The 25,309-nt window shown below is 40.8% G+C and overlaps 1 protein-coding gene and 1 non-coding gene across 2 annotated transcripts in view; both read left to right on the top strand.

Moving 5' to 3' along the window:
• Nucleotides 1-6,174: 6,174 nt before the first annotated feature.
• LOC130885385 (U6 spliceosomal RNA) lies at nucleotides 6,175-6,277 on the top strand. The gene has a single exon (XR_009058152.1). It is a non-coding gene; the product is annotated as a U6 spliceosomal RNA (small nuclear RNA).
• A 7,741-nt stretch (nucleotides 6,278-14,018) lies between these two features.
• Nucleotides 14,019-25,309, top strand: part of Rnf17 (ring finger protein 17) — a 121,504-nt gene continuing 110,213 nt past the window's right edge. Inside the window, exons 1-2 of the mRNA XM_057786539.1 lie at nucleotides 14,019-14,145; nucleotides 17,771-17,865. Coding sequence (XP_057642522.1) covers nucleotides 14,019-14,145; nucleotides 17,771-17,865 — 222 coding nt within the window. The remainder of the gene's footprint in view (nucleotides 14,146-17,770; nucleotides 17,866-25,309) is intronic.

Here is a 25,309-nt window from a genome sequence, read left to right as displayed (position 1 = left end):
ACCAGTGATCATTTTATGTTAGTCATGTTTTTATATTGTAACTGTTAGGTGTGTTTATGTGTGACCTGTATAACTATGTTGACAGACCCAGTGATACCTTGTTTTTAAGTAAAAGATATTTTATAAAATGAAGTGTCATTGTGGTATTATAATTTGAGGATGTTTCCAGAATGCAACACACAGGATACAAGAAGATAAAATGTGATTTCTATTTTGATTTTGGATTTGTTGTTGGTTGCATTTGTTGGGTTGGGTGGGTGGTGTTAATCCCTAAAACCACTACCATAGTTTAAAGTCAAATTTGAAGCAAGCTTTAATTAAATACTGGCTGGGTAGATTGTCTCTGGCCAGGTCTATCTCTGGTTTCCCAGAAGAAAAGAAAAATGGCCCTGAGTCAAGTTTTGCAGTGGATTAAGTATTTCCCATCAGGTCCTATCAGGGGCAAGCATACATCCTGGTGTGTTTTCTGCCTGTGAACCCCCGGCCCACATGATTAAGCACATCTGGTGCAGATGGGTCAAACAAGCTTGTTGAGGAGTGAAAACACGTGTCTTGTCATCTCCCATAAACATCAGCTTTGGGCAAGGGGCTGGCAGATTAGAGGCATTTTTTGGCTTCATGACTCTCTTAGGTATAATAACTAAAACTTAAGATGTAACTTTGGCTCTCACAGTGGTTTTGTTCTTGCTCTCATTTGCCCATGGACAATCTGCGAGTGTGGAGCTTTCCTTCTGAACTCTTTCCTCACCGTCTCTCCGTCAGGATCCCTTTCGCAGCAGCATGTTAGAGAGAGCTGGTTTCCCAACCTTTCTATCACACGCTGATTTGATGGAACTGATGGCTTTGCTTAAATTGTTTCCATACCATACCGTGGTCTTCCCTGCTCTGCTGCCTTTCCAGCGGGGTGCAGTGTCTGCTGCTCTTGCTGCTGGCTGTGGGTCACAGCTCTGGAAAAGGCAATAGGAAAGCTAGGGCCATGTGTGCTCAGGGGACACACTTAGGAACTTGAAAGAAGTGAGGGTTACTGTTTGTGATTGTCCTCTGAGCCCAATAGCCCCTTCTTCAGGAGTTTCAGATGTGCAGGTTGTTAAGATCAACCCAGCTGGGCTTGTTGACTGTTTACATCCCCTCACAGAGGGGCAGGAAGGGTCCCAGGACCCTCCCTAGTGTACCCAGCTGTTCCCTACCACCCGCACCTGCAACTCTAATTGCATGGAGGCTTGTAGGCTCAGCAGGAGGACTAGAGTATATGGGCCAGGGAAGACTATGGATTTCCATCTATGTGACTATGAGCCAGGCATCATTCCTGCTGAGTAAGGACTTTCAAGTGCAGCCACACTCCTGTAGCTAACCCCCCATCTATGACCTATAAGGAAGCCCAATAAAACCATTGGTTCCTCGGAGTGAACTTGGGTGGAATCATACTTAAGTTTGCCACTGTAACCTTAAGAGGAGGGGTAGAAGTTGCTATGTATCCCTCCCTGGAAAGGAGTTCGAGCAACAGGGCTCATCACTGAGGTTTATATAAATAGATTGAAATGTGCATTATGTATTGTGCGTCAAGCTACAACAAATGTTGCCTTCCTCGTGGTTTTTAATTTTTAGTTACAGTAGCAATTATTACAGAGTTAATCTCTGTCAGTAGTTGAGTGAACTAGAAACCGTCTCCAGGGTTATGGACAGGGTGAGGAAGACCTCGCCCCAGCCCTGAAAGGCAGCTCAAGCTGTCTAAGTGTCACCTGTCTTCCTCCGTTTTCTGCCAGACCACCTGAGTGCTTGTGGCTGAGAGACTGGCAGCTTTCAGCTCTGCCAGGGCTGGTGGGAAACAGCAAGCTCTGTGATACAAAGCCTAATATTTAACGTGGTAGGATCAAGAGGGAAAGTATTTAAATTTGAAGTAGTTGTTCATTTATTTCTGTCCTTTTTCTTTAAAAGTCTGCATCTTGTCTTTAAATCTCTTGGCAGTATCTCTGATTAAATTTTTTATGTATTTCTCAAAAATTAAACTAGAAGCCGGAAGGTGGTGACGCACACCTTTAATCCCACCACTTGGGAGGCAGAGGCAGGTGAATCTCTGTGATTTCAAGACCAGCCTGGTCTATAAGAGCTAGTTCCAGGACATGCTTCAAAGCTTCAGAGAACCCCGTCTCAAAAAACAAAACAAAATTAAATTAGGGGATTAAAAGCATTAATTTCTTTCTTGGTTTCAGTGTGTGTGTATGTGCATGCGCACGCAGGTACTTATGTGCGCATGTATTTGGAAGCTTGAGGACTATTTCAGTGTCATTGTCTGGAATCCACCCACTCTCTTTGAGGCAGGCCCTGGCACCGGGCTGGAGCTCACCAATAAGCTAGTGATGAGGTTCCTTCTCCAGAAAGGAAATCTTCCTTCCCTGGATATTTACCTATCTCCACCCCGCCAAACATAGATTGCAAGCAGGTGTGATGGCCCCATGCCTGGCATTTTTAAACAGACTTGAGGGCCAAACTCAGGTCCTCATACTTGCCAGAAAAGCACTCTGCTGACATAGCTATCTCCCCCAAAGCACTGCAAAAGTTCTTGATGCACATTGCCAAATTTATACTATAAATCGTAGCAATGCATAGTACCGCTGGCAATGATAAACAATACATATATCTTGCCTATTACGATGTGAAAGCTCTGGCAAGTATCAAATATAAGTTATACTAAAAGCTACATACCTAGCCCTATCTTTCCTCATTTATTTATTTATTTTGAGGCACAATTGTGCCAAGTTGCCTAGGCTAGTCTTGAACTCACCTGGTAGTCTAGAAAGGTTTTGAACTTGGCATCCCACTGCCTTAGCCTCCCAAGTAGTTGTGATTAAACCTGTACTACCCACCAAGCCTGGCTCAAGAGAGGCTTTACCTTCCCTTAGCAAAGGTGAACGCAGAACAGAACTGGGAGTGTAGCTCAGGGGTAGAGCACTCGCCCAGTGTTGTGAGACTCCAACTCCAGACTGGAAAAGGAAATGTCCCCAACCCCCACCACACACACAGAAGGACGGAGGGAATAGCAGAGACAGAGAGAAAGCTGCTGCTCTGGTGATGGGACAGAAGAAAATAATCAGCTGGGCAGTCGCATGCATTTTTAATCCCTGCACTCTGGGAAGCAGGTGGATCTCTGTGAGTTTGAGCGAGTTCTAGGACAGGCAACAAAGCTATACAGAGAAACCCTATCTCGAAAAGAAGAAGAAGAAGAAGAAGAAGAAGAAGAAGAAGAAGAAGAAGAAGAAGAAGAAGAAGAAGAAGAAGAAGAAGAAGAAGAAGAAGAAGAAGAAAGAAGAAGAAGAAGAAGAAGAAGAGGGGAGAAAGAAAGAAAATAATCTGAAATGAAGGTTTGAAATTAAAATGACACCACAAGACTGTTGGGATGGGGTGGGGTGTTCTTGAAGAGGAAAATGAGAAGTAGTCACTTGTCAAGAGCAGAGAGAATTCTGGGTAGAGACAGATGAGCAAAGCCCTGGGAGAAAAGATATCAGATTATCTGAGCTAGAGGAACAAGAAGCATCTTAGCCTAAGGTCTCTAAAATAGTGTGATGGGTTGGACTTCCATAAAAACAAGCTAATGAAGCTGACTCATAAAGGTGTGTCCCAATCCAGGTGATGTATTACAATCTCAGGATCTTGATGGACTAGGACTCAGTGAGTTTCTCAAGATAGCTCTGGCTCAGAAAGATGTGGTGAAAGATGTGGGGCAAACATGGGAGTCACCTGGTGGGGCCAGGGCTACAGCTGATCAGATAGATTCCAATAAGGATTTTAAAATGGAGATCACCTGTAGATGTTTCAACTCGGCCCACAAAAGGCTACCAAAACCATCCTAACTGATCACATTACGATCAAGATGAAGGGGAAAGAAGACAGTGAAGCAAGTACAGTAAGTAGTCTCCCTTTATCCACAGAGGGTGTAGGGTCCGTCCCCAGTGGATGCCGATGATAACATTTCTAAGATGTCCTAAGTTTAATTACAAGATCTTGAGGCTAGAGCGGATGAGAAATGGGAGGTCAGTCTGTTACCGAACTACAGGCTGCTGTCAAAAAACCAATTCACAGTCTATAACGCATGTTAAAAATCTTAACTCAATTCCTTTTCTTGGTGCTTCTGTACCCCGTTTACAAACACAGCCAATCCAGAAGCAAGGGTGGCGTCTCCCTACGGCCCTTCTGCCCACTGCGTTGCCTCACCCCACCCTTTACTTACCACCAGTGTAGGATCGATGTAAGCGATGTATCCCTTCCTTCTCTAATTTTTTCACAGTTTCACTATTTTTTAAAAAAAAAATGCGCAGGGATATAGTTCTGTGGTAGAACATTTCACTGTCACGTTTAGAGCCCTGGTTTCCATGATAAGAAACAACAACAACAAATAAAGGACAATGACAGAAATCAATATTTTTGTTGTGCTTTTCAAGACTTTTTTTCAAGACACTGCAAAATATAATAAATATAATAAGAAACAACAACAAATAAAGGACAATGACAAAGGTCAATATTTTTTATTGTGCTTTTCTTCTGTGTAGCCCTGGATGTCCTGGAATGTGCTCTGGGAGCCAGAGTGACCTCAAACTCAGAGATCCGCCTACCTCTGCCTCCTGAGTGCTGGGATTAAAGGTGTGCACCACCACCGCCTGGCAATATCTAATGCCTACAATAGGCCCCATCAACCTCATCAAACTTGCTTCACATCAAGGAAACTGAGCTCTAGAGGTCAGTGGCTCAGTGAATAAAAATTGGGGATGGGGCTACAAAAGGGTTCTGCTTTACAGCAGGGTGTAAGAACAATAGCCTGTGAAGCACTTTTTGTCTGTAGATCTGCAGTGACCCAGTCCTGGGGAAAGACTCCCCTCCCTGGAAAAGCCAGTTCTGCCTCCTCTGCATGATCAGTGACGTTCCTGGATTCTAGATAAGCTTGGGCTTCCAGGCTCCTTTGAACCAGTTAGAACAACTATAACTGCCTACTTCCCTCCCCAAAGTACAAGCTTAAATAAAGCCTTTAACACTTGTTTACTTTATATGATCTTACCCTTTAAAAAAAATTATCTCTTTACAATGAAAAAGGAGAGCAAACTGCCCCTTGTTTTCCCTGAACCAATCGGCAGAACTGCTGCCAGCTGGGCTTGACCTGTTCTGCAGTTTGTTTTCTGTTTTGACTTTGTTGTTTCTTAGATGCTACTTACTTTTCCTACTTCAGACCAGATCTCTCAACAGGCTCCTTTCTCTTAGGGCCCCATTCCTACTTTCTGATCATCACACTGACATATTGGGGCATATATCGACATATATGTCCCACTGACATGTCTTAGTGCAGAGATTCTAATGGAAATGTCAGGGGAAAGCCTACTTGTTTAAAATGAATATACCCCCCCAACACACACACACACACACACACACAAGTCATTGTGAAGATAAAGGAGTTACTGCAGAGCACAGCATCTCAGCTCTGGAATTTACTGGGGTTTCTTTGTGTGATGGCTGTTTATATTTTGTGTTTACAAAATGGAGTTTCTGTTGGAATCCTCTGGCCTCGGCTGTCACCTGGGTACCCTGTTCCTTTAAGAGACAAGCCCCGCCCACTTTCAATCCCCCCCTTCCAGCGGCAGCACACATAGATGCACAGGCACATACATGCACACAATCCCATTTGCCTTGTGAAAACAAGTAGTGAGCCTGATCGTCTTGTGACACGTCCACATCACCCTAAGTCGTCATGTTTCTGTAAGATCTTCTGTAAGTCTGAAGAAATCTATCATGCGTTCATCTTCTCTTTGAAGCTATAATCACAGTTGATGCCAGCACTGTCAGGATGGTAGCCAGGATTGGTGAGACAAATTTAATGACATCTGGCGAGAGCTTGGGAGGTCAGGATGCAACAAAACTAGCAGCCACCAACACCGGGAGACAGTATGAGAACAGAGCAGTGCATTTTTATTCTTTCTCGTGATGATGAAGTCTCCCCTCCATAGAGAAGGGCAGGTAGGAGAAGCAGCAGGTGTGCGCGGCCTCTGCAGGTGTGGGTGCTTACAATCAGAGTCACATCCTCTGGTAGGAATGCCTGGCACTCAAGAGGTATGCAACCAAGAAGGACAGTACAAAAGCATTACGGAGAAAAGTTTCAGACAATAGGCTATTTACTACTGAAAGTCTACTCTAGTGCTTGCTTCAGCAGCACATATACTAAAACTAGAACAATACAGACAAGATCATGATTCCTGAACAGGGTGACAGGCAGGTTCGTGAAGTAGTCCATATTTTTAATATATACGACTTTTATTTCTTATTTATTGATAAAAAAAATTAATTTTTTAAACAATAAAGGGAAAAGGTCAACCCCAAACACACCTTTCTTCACTCACATCATAACAGAGAAGGCTCATGGCCTGGGCTTGGATAGACTCCGCCCTTTTGAGATAATTAATGTTAACTCAGTGTAAATAAACCCAGTCACCCAGAAAAGCTGAGGCAGTCAGCGGTAGTGGATGGTTTGAAATGGAGGGGCCACAGAAGGGTAAAGAGATAAAATCTCCACTCTGTAAGGCAAGGCTTTTCAGTGCAGGACACAGGTCCAGTGGCATCTACCAGCAGAACAGCTATTAAAGCGCACACACGGGAGCTTTGCTCCCAGCCACAGAGGCAGAACCTCAGGGTTGCAAAGAGGAGTCACTCTGCTGGCCAAGTTCAAGCTTGAGGAGTTCTTGCATTTCCTACTTATTGTTTACACCCATTTATCCTGATGGTGACAAACAGAGGTTTCCTCCCCCAAAGAAGGAGCTACAGAAGGGGCAACGGTGACCACCATGTTAGAATTCTGCAGGGATATGAGAAAGAGCCTAGTGGATACCAAGACTTTGCTGCCCCCGCCAGAACGGCTCACACGGATGTCCTTAGGCCTTGTAGGGTCACTTCCCCAGGTTTTGGTTAGATGTCCTCTGAGTTCAACATAAGGACCAGTGTCTTAAGGAAAGGTAATACAACCCTTGTTCTCTTCATTAACACATCATAAAAGCAAGAGCCTGCAAGAAAAGCCTCCCAACTCTTCCCCAAGGCTGCTATGTTATCTGTTTACTGACCCCATATTTCATCTGTTTTCATTCCCTAAATGGAGTCTTCTGAAAATAAAAATGTATAAATAAAATAAAAATTAAAAAGGAAGAAAGAAAAGTGATTGCACAGTTTGGAAATAAGAATAGCTAGGGGAGGGGGCTGGAGATGGCTCAGAGGTTAAGAGCATTGCCTGCTCTTCCAAAGGTCCTGAGTTCAATTCCCAGCAACCACATGGAGGCTCACAACCATCTGTAATGGGGTCTGGTGCCCTCTTCTGGCCTGAAGGCATACACACAGACAGAATATTGTATACATAATAAATAAATAAATATTTAAAAAAAAAAAAAAAGAATAGCTAGGGTTCTTGCTCAGTCCAGTAAAGTCAGAGTAGTTCTTAGCCTTGGCTTCACCACTCTAAACAAAAAGATGAACAGGAGAGGGCCTTCCAAAGCTTCTTCCCATCCCACCACCTTTTAGTTTTTAAGAAAGAAAAGCCAACCATTTCTGCAAAGAGTTGGGTATTCTACCTTTTCTGGGATATATATATATATATATATATATATATATATATATATATATATATATATATATATGGAAAATAGCCTGTACTATTATTATTATTATTATTATTATTATTATTATTTTGAGAATTTCATGCTTTTCATATCGCGCCCCTCCAGAGACAAAGTAGCAAGTGCAAATGTTATGAGTCCAATGCCATCTGGTGCTTTTCGAGACCGTGGCATGCTGGTTGGTATGTTCTCCCTACCGCCTACCATCTGGTGGAGCATAGAAACACAGCACGTAAGTATAACAACAGCATTAAACTGGCACTAGGTGCATGCTGCATGTTTACGATAATGTTACTTACTACCTGCTATCTTAGTAAAAATGGCAAACACAAAGTTATGTTAAAGATAAAACCAAAACCAAAGGTAAAATGCTTTTACGAAATTAATCTCTCCTTCCTCCATCTCTCCCTCCCTTCCTTCCCTCTCCCCACACCTCTCTGTGTGTGTATGTATGTGTGTACGCACATGCATTTGCTCATATATGTACTTTGAGATTTATTACAAAAATATATAAAGGATAAATTAAAATTCTCGACACTGTTAAAATTATTGTGTCCTTGTAGTTTGGTTGGTTTTGTTTTTTTGTTTTTTGTTTTGTTGTTGTTGTTGTTTTGCTTATTTTTAAGACAGAATCTCACTGTGTAGCCCCGGCCATGTAGAACTCACCATGTAGATCAGGCTGACCTCAAACTTACAGAGATCTGCCTGCCGCAGCTTCCTAGGTGCTGGGATCAAAGGTGTGAACCACCATGACCAACTGACATTCAGTGGTTTTGATGCCTGGCATCCCCCTGATCATCTAAGAAAACACAAAAAATCAAATTGAATTTTAAAGTGAAGGTAATGGAACTCATGCAAGATACTTGTGCAATAAATATGTCATGGGATGTGGAATGAATTATGGAAGATAATAAATAAGGTGAGTGTTTATCATGAGAGAATTTTTTAAAGCAGATTAGAAATTTATTAAAAAATACCACAGAAAACTAAAGTGTCTCTAAACAAAAGATATAAACAAAAATTTTGAAAAGTCACAGACAAGAAGAGTATATCAGTGATGGAATCTAGAATAAAGAAGATTGTCCCGTATCTATAAGAGCAAAAAGGACCAAGAGATGAGACTACAGGAGCCAAAATGAATAATAACCTTGAGAAGGTACTGCTCCACTAAACCAGTCACTAGAGAAATGCAAGCAAATTCCACTTAGCAACCTTATAGTATACTCACTGAATTCTTTTTATTAAAAAATAATATAAAAATTAACTGGCTGCTGACTCAAGCATTTTCATGGCAGGATCTACTACAGTGGGAGTAAGCAGGTAGACTGAAAGGCAAAGAAATTTGTCAATCTTGTATGACCTTTAGTTCAGACAAACACTCCTCTGGTAATCTAGAATATTTACTTGTCTCCAGGTGGATTTGGAATTTGAAATCATGATCTTTGAGTAATCAGATAATCCAGGATAAGGCAGCGAGAGAGACAGAGAGACAGAGAAACAGAGAGAGAGAAACAGAGCGAGAGAAAAACAGAGAGAGAAACAGAGAGAGAGAAAAACAGAGAGAGAGAGAGAGAGAGAGAGAGAGAGAGAGAGAGAGAGAGAGAGAGAGAGAGAGAGAGAGAGAGGAGAAAGAAACAGAGAGTGAGAGAAACAGAAACAGAGGCTGAGAAGCAGAAACACAGAGAGACAGAGTTAATAGAGCACCATGGTTAGTGGCATACCTGTGATTTCAATACTTGGAAGGTACAGGAAGCATGAGTAGGGATCAGTCTGAGAACTATAGCAAGTGCTAGGCCAGCTTCAGATAGTAACAGCTGTTACTACACAACAAACAAGTGATCTTAAATACAAGATACCGTGGGGCACCAGGAAAAAAAAGCAATAGAACTTACAAAAATATATTCTTAACATAAGCCTCACAAGACTCCAAGCTAAGTACTTTCAAACAAAAAATTGTAATCAAATAAAAAAGCAGGTGGAGAAGTAAGTCATCATGCATGAGAATCAACAAAATTTATTAACCTATATAAGATATGGTCAAAATATTAAAGAAGGGGCTTGAAAGAAGGAGCCATAGTTAACAGCACATACAAATCCTGCGGAAGACTGGGGTTCGGTTCCCAGCACCTACATAGTGGCTCACAACTCTCTATATCTTAGTTCCAGGGGAGTCAGATATCTTCCTGTGGCCTTCACAGGCACCAGGCATACACACTGTGCAAAAGGTTCATAAAAATTAATAAATCTTAAAAAAAACTATTAAAGAATAAAAATAGAATTAAAAAACATATGAAAGGGATACAATTTTACCCAAAAATACCATGCAAATTTGGAGGTTAAGGGAAAGAAAGTGTAGTCATGGAAATTGTAATATTTACTGGTCATAAATATCAAAATAGATGCAGGTGAATAGTGAGTTAACTAGGATATGGATCTAAAAAAATAGCTAGAAGGTAGCACAAAGATGTTTAAAAATAAAAACTATGAGTGGCATTGAAAGAAATAACGAGAAATTAGTCCAATTTATTGTCAAGAAAAATTAAATTCCAAACAAAAATAATCAGGCTTTTCAAGACCTGTAAGACAAGAATACTCGAATCCAACAACCACAATCAAATAGGGTAAATTTCATGATTCGAATGTGAAGCTTCCCCCCAAAAGGCTTGTATGCATTTTGAGCCTGGTTCCAAGTTGCTTGCACTGTTTTGGTAAGTTTTGAAAACTTTAAGAGGTGGAAAGTGGCTGACAGAAAGAGGTGCCTTGGAAAGTTCTGTGTGGTGAAATCTCTACCCACTTTTTTGGCTTCTGGTCTACCATGAGGCTAACAACTCCTCCATACATCCTGCCAGCATGGGACTGCTCTTCCTCACCATGGGTCCAGAATCTATGGCACAAAGAGCTGTGGACCAAAGTCTCTGAAACCGTGAGCCAAATAAATATTTCATCATTCAAATTGTAATCTTGAGTATTGGGGCACCACTACACAGAAGCAAATGATACAATAAATAATTACTATGGCTATATAGAAATACAACTTGCTTTTAAGGAATGACAATTTAACATACAATTTCTCAATAATAATAAAAATAAAAAGTCAAGTCATTTAACAAAATAACCTAGATGTTGGGGAATCACAAAACAGCCCATCAAGCATGAGATTGAGAAAAAATTCCTTTTCATGCAAATAAAAACTGACCCCATTCACCAGTAACAAATTCTTACTTAAATGCACTTAAGGATGCCCTTGAAGAAGAAAACTTACCTAGGCGGAAGGTATAAACTACAAGGGAGAATTGAAAACATAACCAACAGTCAGTATAGTCTAACATATAATAAAACGACAACCTAAAACTAAATTATCTTTTAAACTGGTTGGAAGGTACATGGGCATTTGCACTTTTATTCTTTGCTTCCTTATTTTTAAGGGTAAAACATAGGAACAATTTTAATAGCAGAGGGAAGAGAGTTCCAGGCAGAAGTTCCTGAGACTGGAAAGAAATTGATCCACTGTTGTGGTATATTTGTACTCTGTGTGAAGATGTATTGTTGTGATTGGTGTAATAAAAAGCTAAACAGCCAATAGCTAGACAGGAGGTATAGGCGGGACTTCTGGACAGAGAGAGAACTCTGAGAAGAAGAAAGACAGAGTCACCAGACAGATACGGAGAGGAAACAGAAGGTGCAAGATGAAAGCGAGGTAACAGCACGTGACAGAAGGTAGATTTTAAAATATGGCTTAAGTCATAAGGACTAGTTAGGAATAAGCCTAAGCTAAGGCCAAGGTTTTATAATTAATAATAAGTCTCTATAAAATTATTTGTGAGCTGGTGGCCCAAAGATCTGACTATATTACCTATCAAACTGAGAACAATGTGTCTGGGGAAATGAGACTAGAGAGAAAAGCAGACACCAAAGTCGTAAAAATTTATCACAGTCATTGGCAATAAAGGGTTCCAAACAAAAGACCTAACCATTGTAGATTAACTATTAAGACAACTCTGTTTTATTTGTGCATTCTTTTTAATATTAAGTACCTACTATTAGGGTCTAAATGCATATCATTGTATTCTTCACTAGTCCTGATTTAGCCAAGATTATTCAATTTCTGAGATTGCCAAGGCATAATTCTCTGCCTCATACCTGATAACAGTCAGAAATACCACTGATATTCAGAAGTAACACTATACTGTACTACATCACAGATTGAAATTTTGGCCAAAATAAATCTCTATTGTCGCAGCCACCCTCGTCCTGCAAGGATGACGCGACCACTGGAGCTCTTCTCACTGCAGTTTTATTTCAGGACCTTTTGACAATTGTAAAATCTCTCTCTCTCTCTCTCCTCCCGGGCAAACTTCTCTCAGCCCTTAAGTAGGCCTGGGCTGCCAACCTCAGATTGCCAGGCGGGCACTGCCCATAGGTCCACGCATATGCAAGCAGCTGACAGTCATTGCGTGATAATAGCATAAGTCAGGCTTTAGCCATAGGAGTTGATTATCACAGAGAGCACTCGCTTTCGGGATCGCGGAGGGCGGGAGCCAGCACCATCAGGTGCGGCTCCATGCAGCTCTCTACATTGCCATCAGGTGTGGCTTCACGCAGCTCGCTACACTCTATGCAATGAGAGTTTTATTATTCAAATTATATTATAAGAAGAATAGTGACATGTATGCGTGTAAACCCCACAGCTGTGGAAGCTCAGATGAGAGATCACCTGAGTCCAGAAGTTTGCAGCCTGGGAAACAGTCAGAGTCTGACGCAAAATTCAAAAGTAAACTAATACTGATACCTAGAGGGAAAAGACCGATGTACGTGCTCAAGTGCTAGTCAGCATGAGGATTCAAAGCAACCTACAAAGACTGTAAAGACTCCAGTTTGATAAAGAGAAGAAGGGTTGAATGTTTCAGATGCTGGGAGAGAGACCAAACCTCCCCCTCCAACCTCCATAAGAATAATCAACATAAGAATACTGGCTTGATTAGTATTAGGAAGCACCTTAAGTTCCATTATGAATGAGTCAATAAAAACTACTGGATGGGTAAATGGGGACAGATTTAAACATTCATAATTCTTCTCAAAGGTAACAAGGCACAAGGATTTTGCAGTAGTATTAAAACTTTTTAATCAGTCTATTATATAAAGTTCTCAATTGGTAAAAGTTGGCTTATTTTCATACCCACAAATATTGGTCACTATTTTCAAAAGACATTCTTAAAAAGCAATCAAGTTCATAATAATTTACAAGTAGATGGCACACATCTATATTCTGAGGTATACTATATGTTCAGTTTTACAGTGTTTCAATACACATGTACAAAATTCAAGGTACAAAATTGTTTTACAAAAAAAATACAAAAATGACAGTTGCTGTTCTACTAGGGGTGTGCCTCTGAACACAATTTATATTTTATTTTTTAAACATAAAATCACGTACACAACACAGACAGGAAAAGAGAAGCTAAATACACAGGCTTTAGTTTTCGCAGCTGAGTCAGTCCTGCCATTTCCAGGCGCTTCTTCTGCCTGGTTCTTCCATTCTTTTTTCACAAAACCACTCCGGTGCTTTCCTGATTAAAGAGCGAAGTCCAATATTCAGGATGCTACAAAATTCCCCTCCAAAAGTCCCACATTAAGGAAACTAATACCCTCGCTGAATGATTTATAAATTAATTATTTCAGCCACTGTATCTTCCAGCTAAAGTCTCTCCTTGTGTTCTTTCTCCCTGGAATGCGTACTTCCTGTTTTACTCCTATTAGTACTAGTGTGGGGGGGGGGGGGGTAGCATCTAGGGGAAACCTTGCAATGTCTAGGAAGACTTTCCATACTACTGTAAACCGTTTTGACTTCTTATCTTAAAATACTTTATTACTAGATACATGCCTCTCAAGCTGGCATCCCTGATGTCTTCCAAGACAAAGCCTTGCAGACGAGTCTCGGCAGCTGTTAGTAATGTTAGTAATGTTTGGAATTAACTGATCTCCCACAAGGGTCGCTAATTGACTTCTATGCTACAGCTGCTATCAAGGTCCAAGCTTGCTGCCCTGACACAGATCAGACAGAGAAGGGGCCTCCTTTGTTCCAAAGACCTGATGCTCGAGGTCCCCCACGATGTAAATAATAATACGCAAAGCCCAAATTTGAATCGACTAAGGGTGTAACACGGTGACTCGTGGGTAAGTAAACTCAAGGCCTCTTTCTGGAACACAGGCGGCCAGGATAAAACCGAAAGCCCAGCTCCAAGCAGAAGTAACCTGGGGAGGGACCTAGTCTCTCTGCCTCCTGATTGGCTACCTTGGCCACGGGCGCCTATGATTGGCCCTTGCCGCAAGGGCAGCTGGGACTCGCACGTGCTGCTGCTGCTCCCCACCGAGAGAGGAGCGATGGCTGCCGAGGCCTCGACAACCGGGCTCAGCGCGTCTTCCTGCCACAAAGTGGGGAGTAAGAGTGCGTGGGGTGCTTCCAGGTGCCAGTGCACTCGGTGTGGAAGAAAAGTGTCGGTGGCCTCCGGTGAGGAGCCTGGGGGTTGTTGGGTGTCCCCGTGGGGTAAGCGTAAGTGGGCTGGCGTCTGTGGGAGTTGTACTGGGCCTGCGAGGTCAGGCCGCGAGAGGGAGTGAGGGGGCCATGGCTTGTGCACAGTTGTGCCCCTCAAGGTTCTCTCCACACACCCAGAAGGACAGAGACGCCCTTAACCCTTCCCAGGCCACTGCCAAGTCTCCGGAGCACACTTCCACTTCCACTGCCAAGTCTCCCTCACACTTCCGCCAGTTGATAGACTCATGAAAGAGAGGGCAGAGAAGTGTATTATTGACTGGAGTCACCCTCCTCAAATTTTTTCCTCCTTTTGCTACAAAAAAAGCAAAAACACAAAGAAGAAAAAAACAAGCCAGGTGGTATTGGTACACGCCTTTAATCCCAGCACTCAGGAGGCAGAGGCAGGTAGATCTCTGTGAGTTCGAGGCCAGCCTGGTCTACAGAGTGAGTTCTTGGACAGACAGCCAGGGCTACACAGAGAAACCCTGCCTTGAGAAACAAAAACAAACAAACAAAAACAAATGTTGTGTGATCCTGTGGTCAAGAAGGAATGAAACTTGATTTTCCTGGGTAGTTTTTCTTGTAGGAGTAACAAGTAGACTGAAAAGCACTTAGATCAAAAAATAAATAAGATAAAAAGGCCCAGTTTATCTTAAAGCACTGCTTGGGAAACTATAGATCCTTTTGTGGATCTTGTGATATGGATTTTGTTTTTTGAGGTGACAGTGCAGAATGTTTGCCTTTGTTCACCATACTTCTAGTACTCTCATTTACAATCTACAAAACGAATATTTAAGTTCAGGTTATTTTAATGTAACTTGAGTACTTTAGAGAACTTAAACAGGAATGACTCTAAACACCTGGAATGACTAAAAAGTTCTGTTTCTTTCCCTGTTTCTACTTTAAAAGCAAAGGTCAGTGGGCTCTTTCAAAATGGACACCATTTAGGAGACAGAAACCTCCTGTAGAGAAAGCTGGTAGCATTTTCCATGGGGAGTATCGTCTCTATGGAGGCATTTGTTTTTCAGTACCAGGAAGGGAACCCAGATCCTTGTACATGCTAGGCAAACTAGCTGCCCTTGCTCTAGCCTCCTAAGTAGTTAGGATTACAGATTTGTACCACTAGGGCCTGGCCCTATTTGGAGTTTTGATCAATGCTTCTGTTAGAAAATGTTTTTTTTTTTTTTTTTTTTTTTTTTTTTTGAGACAGGGTTTCTCTGTAGCTTTGGAGACTGACTGGAACTAACTTGGTAGACCAGGCTGGCCTGGAACTCACAGACATTCACCTGCCTCTGCTTCCCGAGTGCTGGGATAAAAGGCGTGCGCCACCACCGCCCGGCCTAGAAAATGTCCATCTTAAGGTGAAAATTATTACAAAAGGTTCTTAAGTATAACCTTTTAAAGCCAGTGGTTTGTCTGTGCATTTGTCTTACAAGATTTGGAAATGCTCAACTGGTAAAATAGTTATGCTTTGTAAGCTGAAGTATACTATAGGCCAACTTGGACAATATCAGAAATTTTATCAAAACAATTGAGAATTTTTATTGCTTTGGTAATATCTCTGAAATATAAATATGACTTTAAAATTTGTTGCCTACTTTCAGTTCGATGAAAAAATAAAATACTTTAGTAAAAAGTCAAATTGGTGATATTATAATTCAGCAAGAGTTCCATAAATGTGTTCTATCAAAACATCACTAACTTTAATTTCCTTTATTAAGAAAAATGATTTTATTTTGTGTATAAGGGTGTTTTGCCTGCATGTATGTCTATGTACCCTGTGTGTGCCTGGTACTTGACGGGGGGGGGGGCTTGTTTTAAATCATCTGGGGAAGCAGAAACAGATCTCTGGGGCTTACTTGCCTGCTAACATAGCCCATTTGACATGCTCCAGGCCAGTTGGAGAACCTGCCTCAAAAAGAAAATACATTATCATTCTCTCTGTGTGTGTGTAGTATACTCATACACACATTCAGAAGCCAGAAGAAGAATTCTCTGATTATGTAGGCTCTAGGGATCAGGCCATTAGGCTTAGCAGACAGCATCCTTGCCTACTGAACCATCTCAGCGGTCCACATTTACATCTTGACATCTTGATACTGTATTTTCAACCAAGGTTATGGTACTTTTCACAAATGTTAGGTTTACAAAAATAATCTTAATGTGGGTCATGTGTATGAAAATAGTAACATTTGGCTTCTATCCTGGTTTTCATCCTTGCTGACATCTTAGATTACTATGAGAGAATGCTTATCAGTGTTTCATTTCAGCCTTTCCTAACCTTTTCATAAGATGGGAAATGTAAATTAGCCAAGGGTAGTGTTAGCAAACAGAATGAAGTTGGACATGGAAACAAAGTTGGAGTCTGGATCAAACTTTTTAATTAGCCAAATTATCAATACGTTTTTCCATCTTTTGATTAGACATAATATTTGCAGCCAGTTCTACATGATATTTACAAAGGTCAAATAAAATTTCAGAACATTCTGTATGATTGTAAGAGGATGGAAAATTCATAGTTGTATAGGTTCAAAACTGGATTCGTGCAAATATATAGCCCTGCATGATTTTGCTTCTTATTTTCTCCCCTCCCCCTTTGACTTTGGTCATTTCTCCTAAATGTTATTTTAATAAGTCAACCAATCTAACTAAACTAGGTATCTTTTCCTATATGATAGAATACTTTTTTTTACTTCTTTTTATTTATTTAAGATTTCTGCCTCCTCCCCGCCACTGCCTCCCATTTTCCTCCCCCAATCAAGTCCCCCTCCCTCGTCAGCCTGAAGAGCAGTCAGGGTTCCCTGCCCTGTGGGAAGTCCAAGGACCACCCACCTCCATCCTGGTCTAGTAAGGTGAGCATCCAAACTGCCTAGGCTCCCACAAAGCCAGTACGTGCAGTAGGATCAAAAACCCATTGCCATTGTTCTTGAGTTCTCAGTAGTCCTCATTGTCTGCTATGTTCAGCGAGTCCGGTTTTATCCCATGCTTTTTCAGACCCAGGCCAGCTGGCCTTGGTGAGTTCCTGATAGAACATCCCCATTGTCTCAGTGTGTGGGTGCCCCCCTCGCGGTCCTGAGTTCCTTGCTGGTGCTCTCTCTCCTTCTGCTCCTGATTTGGACCTTGAGATTTCAGTCCGGTGCTCCAATGTGGGTCTCTGTCTCTGTCTTCTTTCATCGTCTGATGAAGGTTAATATTCAGGAGGATGCCTATATGTTTTTCTTTGGGTTCACCTTCTTATTTAGCTTCTCTAGGATCACGAATTATAGTCTCAATGTCCTTTATTTATGGCTAGAAACCAATTATGAGTGAGTATATCCCATGTTCCTCTTTTTGGGTCTGGCTTACCTCACTCAGGATAGTGTTTTCTATTTCCGTCCATTTGTATGCAAAATTCAAGAAGTCATTGTTTTTTACTGCTGAGTAGTACTCTAATATGTATATATTCCATAATTTCTTCATCCATTCTTCCATTGAAGGGCATCTAGGTTGTTTCCAGGTTCTGGATAGAATACTTTTTGAATTCGCCCTTTGATGGGTGGCTATTACCCCATTAGATATGAACAAATTGTAAAATGTTTAATTGATGAAATTTCGTTACTAGGTCACCACCATGAGTTTCAGTGTGGACATGCCTTTTGTGAACGGTGCCTGTTAGTAACTCAAGAATATACCACAAGTAAATGCCCTGATTGTGAGGTAAGTTTTATAACCTTTCATATTTAATGATTCCTCTTGTTATAGATAAAAATGTTAGACAACTAAAATGTTTCCAATCAGAAACTCCAAACTTATATTTTGACTGTTTAGTCTCTGCATAAAGAAGCATTAACAGAAGATAAAATTGTCCATGGGCCAGGAAGATGGATCTTCAAAGTACATGCAGAGCAAGCCTGAGGACTTGAGTCCACATCCCCCAGACCCATGTCAGAGACGGATGAGTTTCTCCTCTGACCTCACACTAATGCAGTGATGCATACATGTGTACTCTCAGGCACAGACGAGTTCACATGTACATAATACATAAACATTACAATGCAAAGAAAACCCTTTTATCCATTTTTTCATTCTTCAAAGTGATGAAGAAAGTAAATTAAAGTCATAGCTAATGCCCGTGTGTTTTTGACTGTTGGGAGACACTGGCGGAAAGCTTACTTCCTTTCATGTATATCAGTGTGGTGTGTTCCTTTCTAACTTACTCCCCGTGTTCTGTGCCAAGACCTTGCAGACAGACTTGGAACTCTGCTTCTCTTCATCTTTGAGTGGTCGTTTGTAGAGACATGGTACTGTACAAAGACAGAAAAGCAAAATAACTGCTGGATGTTAATATTTACCCCAGAAATACTAAGTATATAGCAGTTCAACTAGGGCTAAAATCTTTCAGCCCTCGAAAGTGAGAACAAATTGGTGTTATGCATTTAAGACAAATACAAACACCGTTTGGTTTCTATAATACATTCCACAGAATTGACTGTAAAATTCTGTAAGTTTACCATTCCACTGGAGACATGGACTGGATTTATAGCCATTGTTCCCCGGCAGGGGTAGTGTTTAATATGGAGGAGTAGATAAAAATAGAGCTCTTGTTTTGTCAGCCTCTTCTGAGCTTTTGCTCTCATGAAACGGGAATAATGCCTGCTTTTTCATATCATGATTTTAAGAATCACAACTGAATGATACAAAAATACTCTGCAAACTTCCAGGGCATTAAAATAACCTTTTAATATTTAATTGTAGGTTCATTGGCTTCCAAGTTATAAACAATCCACCTATATAAGCTATAATTTGTGAATGCTTTAATTATAACAAGAATATCTGCTGTCTTGTCTCCTTTGGAATTACAATTTGTGCCTTTTATTGTGGGAAATTCCTGTACACTTTGATCTTCATGATATGGAATTCTTCGGATGTGGAGGTTATATGAAGACAGAGTCCCTCATCTCCCATGATTATGGTGGTAGATTTTGACAGATTCAGTCTTGTGATGGAGGAAATGTACATGAAGGGAAAGGAAAGAAGAAGGCACCTGGGACCATCTCTGCCCTTGTCCCAAGTAATCTGTGTCTTATTCTTAGGATTTTGAATAACATAGTATCTAGAATGTATTTACAAATAATGGCTTTATTTTTAGGGTTGAAACATTTGGACTAGTTTTATTGTTACTTTGGGAGGGATATGAACTGTCTCATCCTTTCCTCTGTATCCCCATCCCTAAGACACAGTAATAAGGTTTATATTCAGTGTTTTGAGATTTGCTGGATTGTCCCTATTTAGATCTCTGGGAAGTCTTCCTGAAACTGGTAGCCATTCCTTTTGTGTTGGTACCTAAGACTTATTGGAATAATGTATAGGGAGAATAAAAAAATCTACTCCAAATTTAGTCAACAATCTGAATTTAAGAAATGTGGTTTATCACTTTGGAATGGTATCTGTGCTCTAAATATTGAGATTTTTTTAATACTTGTATTCACAGATAATTTATAGTTATGTTTGCATGGAAATCAAGTGCTGTTTACTTAAAATTCAAACCAAAAACTATTCCATTTATAATTGACATTTTGTTCTTCTGAATTTAGTTCAATATTGGCTTGCATTTGCTTTTCCTAGTTGTTTGGTTTTTTCCTGTTACCCATACCCGCTTTTGATTGGTAATAGTTATTGATAATAACCTCTGTATAATTTTATACAGCAAAATGATAGATTCTGTACTGTGATAGGATCATATAAATAGCACCCTAGAAATATTGCCATTTTCTTGACCTTTAAACTACTTTCAAAATAGGTTAGTTCAAAGGAAAGGTAAATCATCATCCAAATAAAGAGATAATTAGTATATATTATTAAACTGCCATATGATTAGAAATATCACTATAAAAAATTTCAGATGTAGTTGGTTGTGGTGGTCCATGCGTGTCTTTAATCCAGCAATCTGGAGACAGAGGCAGGCCTCTTGTGACTTTAAGGTCAGCTGAGTCTATAGTGAGTTTGGGATATTCAGAGCTATATAGTGAAACCCTGTTTCAAAAAAAAAGTAAATTAAGAAATTTTAAGTAAGTAATTTATTGTCTTGGACAGGAAAGCCTTTTTATATACATCACTGGGATGAGAATCATAGAAGAAACATGTTAAAGTTGACTTGTTTGTAATCAAGTGGGGAGAAAAAAGACATAAAAGCAGATAAATGCCTATCTGGGAGAAGACAGAGGCCAGAGAGGGGAGCTGGGAAGAGCTGGGGGTGTGCATGAGTGAGTATGACCAAGGTGCAATGTGCACGTATGAGACGTCCCAGCGACACCAGCGCTTTGCATATTTAGTGTGCACTACTAATAAAGGTCACTTTTTCATTTATAAGCAACAAAAGTAACAAATAAAATTTAAGAGAGACGAGTGGCAGGGCTTGGAGAGATGGCTCAGCCACTTAGAGTACCTGTTCCTGCAGAAGACTGAGGTTCAATTCCTAGCACTCACATGGTGGCTCACAACTATCTGTAACTCCAGTTTCAGGGGATCTAACGTACCCTTCTGGTCTCCACAGATCCCAGATATGAACATGGTATGTAGATATACATGCAGGCAAAACAATCATATACATTATATACACATGTGCATTTATTTAATAATACATGTTATTAAATACCTGCATTTTAAGTTGGGATTCTTTATTCAGTTTTAACTGAAATCTTGCATCGTTGTATTCAACATTTTCTCATATTTTCTAAAAGAAATGTCCTTTATCACATCTGTTTCTAGTTACAGTAACCTCTTACTAGGAAATGATAAGCTTAAGGAAGATTAAGTAGAGATAGAATTTCACAATTAACCAGAAATTAAGATTTTTTTTTTAGCTCTCAGTTTTGAGGATATGCTTTAAAATATCATTTAATATAGTGTGGTTTGTTAATAGTAACATTTTCTTACCTAACTAACTGAATAATACATAAATAGGTAGCACATTTTACTTAGAATGTTGGAAGAAGGGCAGGAGAGGGATGATTTAGTGGTTGTTGCCACATACTGTTCTTGCAGAGCTCAGCTCCCAACACCCGTGTTGGGCAGAACAGTTATCTGTAACTCCAAGTCCTGGGGGATCCAATGCCCCTGTCTTTCACAAGTACCTCCTCTCACATGCACAGACACACAAATACAAATAATTTCACAGTAATGACAATTAATAGAATCCTGTAGTCTGCCATATCTCTTAACAACATTTACCCATTCTTGTGAAAGTCCACAATAATGGATATGTAATAAAGTAATTTTTTTTATTTATTAAAGATTTCTGCCTTCTCCCCGCCACCACCTCCCATTCCCCTCCCCCTCCCCCATCAAGTCCCCCTCCCTCATCATCCCTGAGAGTAATCCGAGTTCCCTGCCCTGTGGGAAGTCCAAGGACCACCCACCTCCATCCTGGTCTAGTAAGGTGAGCATCCAAACTGCCTAGGCTCCCACAAAGCCAGTACGTGCAGTAGGATCAAAAACCCATTGCCATTGTTCTTGAGTTCTCAGTAGTCCTCATTGTCCATTATGTTCAGCAAGTCCGATTTTATCCCATGCTTTTTCAGACCCAGGCCAGCTGGCCTTGGTGAGTTCCTGATAGAACATCCCCATTGTCTCAGTGTGTAGGTGCCCCCCTCGTGGTCCTGAGTTCCTTGCTCGTGCTCTCTCTCCTGCTCTTGATTTGGACCTTGAGATTTCAGTCCGGTGCTCCAATGTGGGTCTTTGTCTCTGTCTCCTTCCATGGCCTAAATGTTTTTCTTTGGGTTCACCTTCTTAATTAGCTTCTCTAGGATCACGCATAATAGGCTCAACGTCCCCTATTCATGGCTAGAAACCAAATATGAGTGAGTATATCCCATGTTCCTCTTTTTGGGTCTGGCTTACCTCACTCAGGATAGTGTTTTCTATTTCCGTCCATTTGCCTGCAAAATTCAGGAAGTCATTGTTTTTTACTGCTGAGTAGTACTCTAATATGTATATATCCCATACTTTCTTCATTCTTCCATTGAAGGGCATCTAGGTTGTTTCCAGGTTCTGGCTATTACAAACAATGCTGCTATGAACATAGTTGAGCATATACTTTTGTTGTATGATAAGGCATCTCTTGGGTATATTCGCAAGAGTGGTATTGCTGGGTCCAGGGGTAGATGGATCCCGAATTTCCTGAGAAACCGCCACACTGTTTTCTAAAGTGGTTGCACAAGTTTGCATTCCCACCAGCAATGGATGAGTGTACCCCTTTCTCCACAACCTCTCCAGCAAAGGCTATCATTGGTGTTTTTTATTTTAGCCATTCTGACAGGTGTAAGATGGTATCTTAATGTTGTCTTGATTTGCATTTCCCTGATCGCTAAGGAAGTTGAGCATGACCTTAAATGTCTTTTGGCCATTCGCACTTCTTCTGTTGAGAATTCTCTGTTCAGTTCAGTGCCCCATTTTTTAATTGGGTTGATTAGCCCTTTACGGTCTACTTTCTTGAGTTCTCTATATATTTTGGAGATCAGACCTTTGTCATTTGCGGGGTTGGTGAAGATCTTCTCCCAGTCAGTGGGTTGCCTTTTTGTCTTAGTGACAGTGTCCTTTGCTTTACAGAAGCTTCTCAGTCTCAGAAGGTCCCATTTATTCAATGATGCCCTTAATGTCTGTGCTGCTGGGGTTGTACGTAGGAAGTGTTCTCCTGTGCCCATGTGTTGTAGAGTACTTCCCACTTTCTCTTCTATCAGGTTCAGTGTGTTCGGACTGATATTGAGGTCTTTAATCCATTTGGACTTGAGTTTTGAGCATGGTGATAAATATGGATCTATTTTCATTCTTCTACAGGCTGACATCCAGTTTTGCCAGCACCATTTGTTAAAGATGCTCTCTTTTTTTCATTGTATACTTTTAGCTCCTTTATCTAAAATCAGGTGTTCATAGGTTTGTGGGTTAAAGCTAGGGTCTTCTATTTGATTCCATTGGTCGACTTCTCTGTTTCTATGCCAATACCAAGCTGTTTTCAGTACTGTAGCTCTGTAATAGAGTTTGAAGTCAGGGATGGTAATGCCTCCAGACAATCCTTTATTGTATAAGATTGTTTTGGCTATCCTGGGTTTTTTGTTTTTCCATATAAAGTTGATTATTGTCTTTTCCAGATCTGTGAAGAATTTTGATGGGATTTTGATGGGGATTGCATTGAATCTATAGATTGCTTTTGATAGAATTGCCATTTTTACTATGTTGATCCTCCCAATCCAAGAGCAAGGGAGATCCTTCCATTTTCTGGTGTCCTCATCGATTTCTTTCTTCATAGACTTAAAGTTCTTGTCAAATAGATCTTTCACTTCCTTGGTTAGAGTTACCCCAAGATATTTTATGCTATTTGTGGCTATCGTGAAAGGTGATGCTTCTCTGATTTCCCTCTCTGCTTCCTTATCCTTTGTGTATAGGAAGGCAACTGATTTTTTGGAGTTGATCTTGTATCCTGCCACATTCCCAAAGGTGTTTATCAGCTGTAGGAGTTCTTTGGTAGAGTTTTTGGGGTCGCTTATGTATACATCATATCGAAAATAACGAAAGCTTAACTTCTTCCTTTCCAATACGAATCCCCTTCATCCCCTTATGCTGTCTTATCGCTATTGCTAGAACTTCAAGCACTATATTGAAGAGGTATGGAGAGAGTGGACATCCTTGTCGTGTTCCTGATTTTAGTGGGATGGCTTTGAGATTTTCTCCGTTTAATTTTTTTTTCTTTTTTTTCCTTTTTATTTATTTATTTATTAAAGATTTCTGCCTCCTCCCCACCACCACCTCCCATTTCCCTCCCCCTCCCCCAGTCAAGTCCCCCTCCCTCGTCTGCCCTAAGAGCAATCAGGGTTCCCTGCCCTGTGGGAAGTCCAAAGACCATCCACCTCCATCCCGGTCTATTAAGAGGAGTATCCAAACTGCCTAGGCTCCCACAAAGCCAGTACGTGCAGTAGGATCAAAAACCCATTGCCATTGTTCTTGAGTTCTCAGTAGTCCTCATTGTCTGCTATGTTCAGCGAGTCCGGTTTTATCCCATGCTTTTTCAGACCCAGGCCAGCTGGCCTTGGTGAGTTCCTGATAGAACATCCCCATTGTCTCAGTGTATGGGTGCCCCCCTCGTGGTCCTGAGTTCCTTGCTCGTGCTCTCTCTCCTTCTGCTCCTGATTTGGACCTTGAGATTTCAGTCCGGTGCTCCAATGTAGGTCTTTGTATCTGTCTCCTTTCATCGCCTGATGAAGGTTACTGTTCAGGAGGATGCCTATATGTTTTTCTTTGGGTTCACCTTCTTATTTAGCTTCTCTAGGATCACGAATTATAGGCTCAATGTCCTTTATTTATGGCTAGAAACCAAATATGAGTGAGTACATCCCATGTTCCTATTTTTGGGTCTGGGATGCCTCACTCAGGATAGTGTTTTCTATTTCCGTCCATTTGTATGCAAAATTCAAGAAGTCATTGTTTTTTACTGCTGAGTAGTACTCTAATATGTATATATTCCATACTTTCTTCATCCATTCTTCCATTGAAGGGCATCTAGGTTGTTTCCAGGTTCTGGCTATTACAAACAACGCTGCTGTGAACATAGTTGAGCATATACTTTTGTTGTATGATAAGGCATCTCTTGGGTATATTCCCAAGAGTGGTATTGCTGGGTCCAGAGGTAGGTTGATCCCGAATTTCCTGAGGAACCGCCACACTGTTTTCCAAAGTGGTTGCACAAGTTTGCATTCCCACCAGCAATGGATGAGTGTACCCCTTTCTCCACAACCTCTCCAGCAAAGGCTATCATTGGTGCTTTTTATTTTAGCCATTCTGACAGGTGTAAGATGGTATCTTAAAGTTGTCTTGATTTGCATTTCCCTGATCGCTAAGGAAGGTGAGCATGACCTTAAGTAGTTTTTGACCATTTGAAATTCTTCTGTTGAGAATTTTCTGTTCAGCTCAGTGCCCCATTTTATAATTGGGTTGATTAGTCTTTTACGGTCTACTTTCTTGAGTTCTCTATATATTTTGGAGATCAGACCTTTGTCAGTTGCAGGGTTGGTGAAGATCTTCTCCCAGTCAGTGGGTTGCCTTTTTGTCTTAGTGACAGTGTCCTTTGCTTTACAGAAGCTTCTCAGTCTCAGGAGGTCCCATTTATTCA

Source organism: Chionomys nivalis, chromosome 12 (genome assembly GCF_950005125.1).
Source record: "Chionomys nivalis chromosome 12, mChiNiv1.1, whole genome shotgun sequence".
NCBI lineage: Eukaryota > Metazoa > Chordata > Mammalia > Rodentia > Cricetidae > Chionomys > Chionomys nivalis.
The sequence above is the reverse complement of the archived record's forward strand: the minus strand, read 5'-3'. Positions and strand labels throughout refer to the sequence as shown.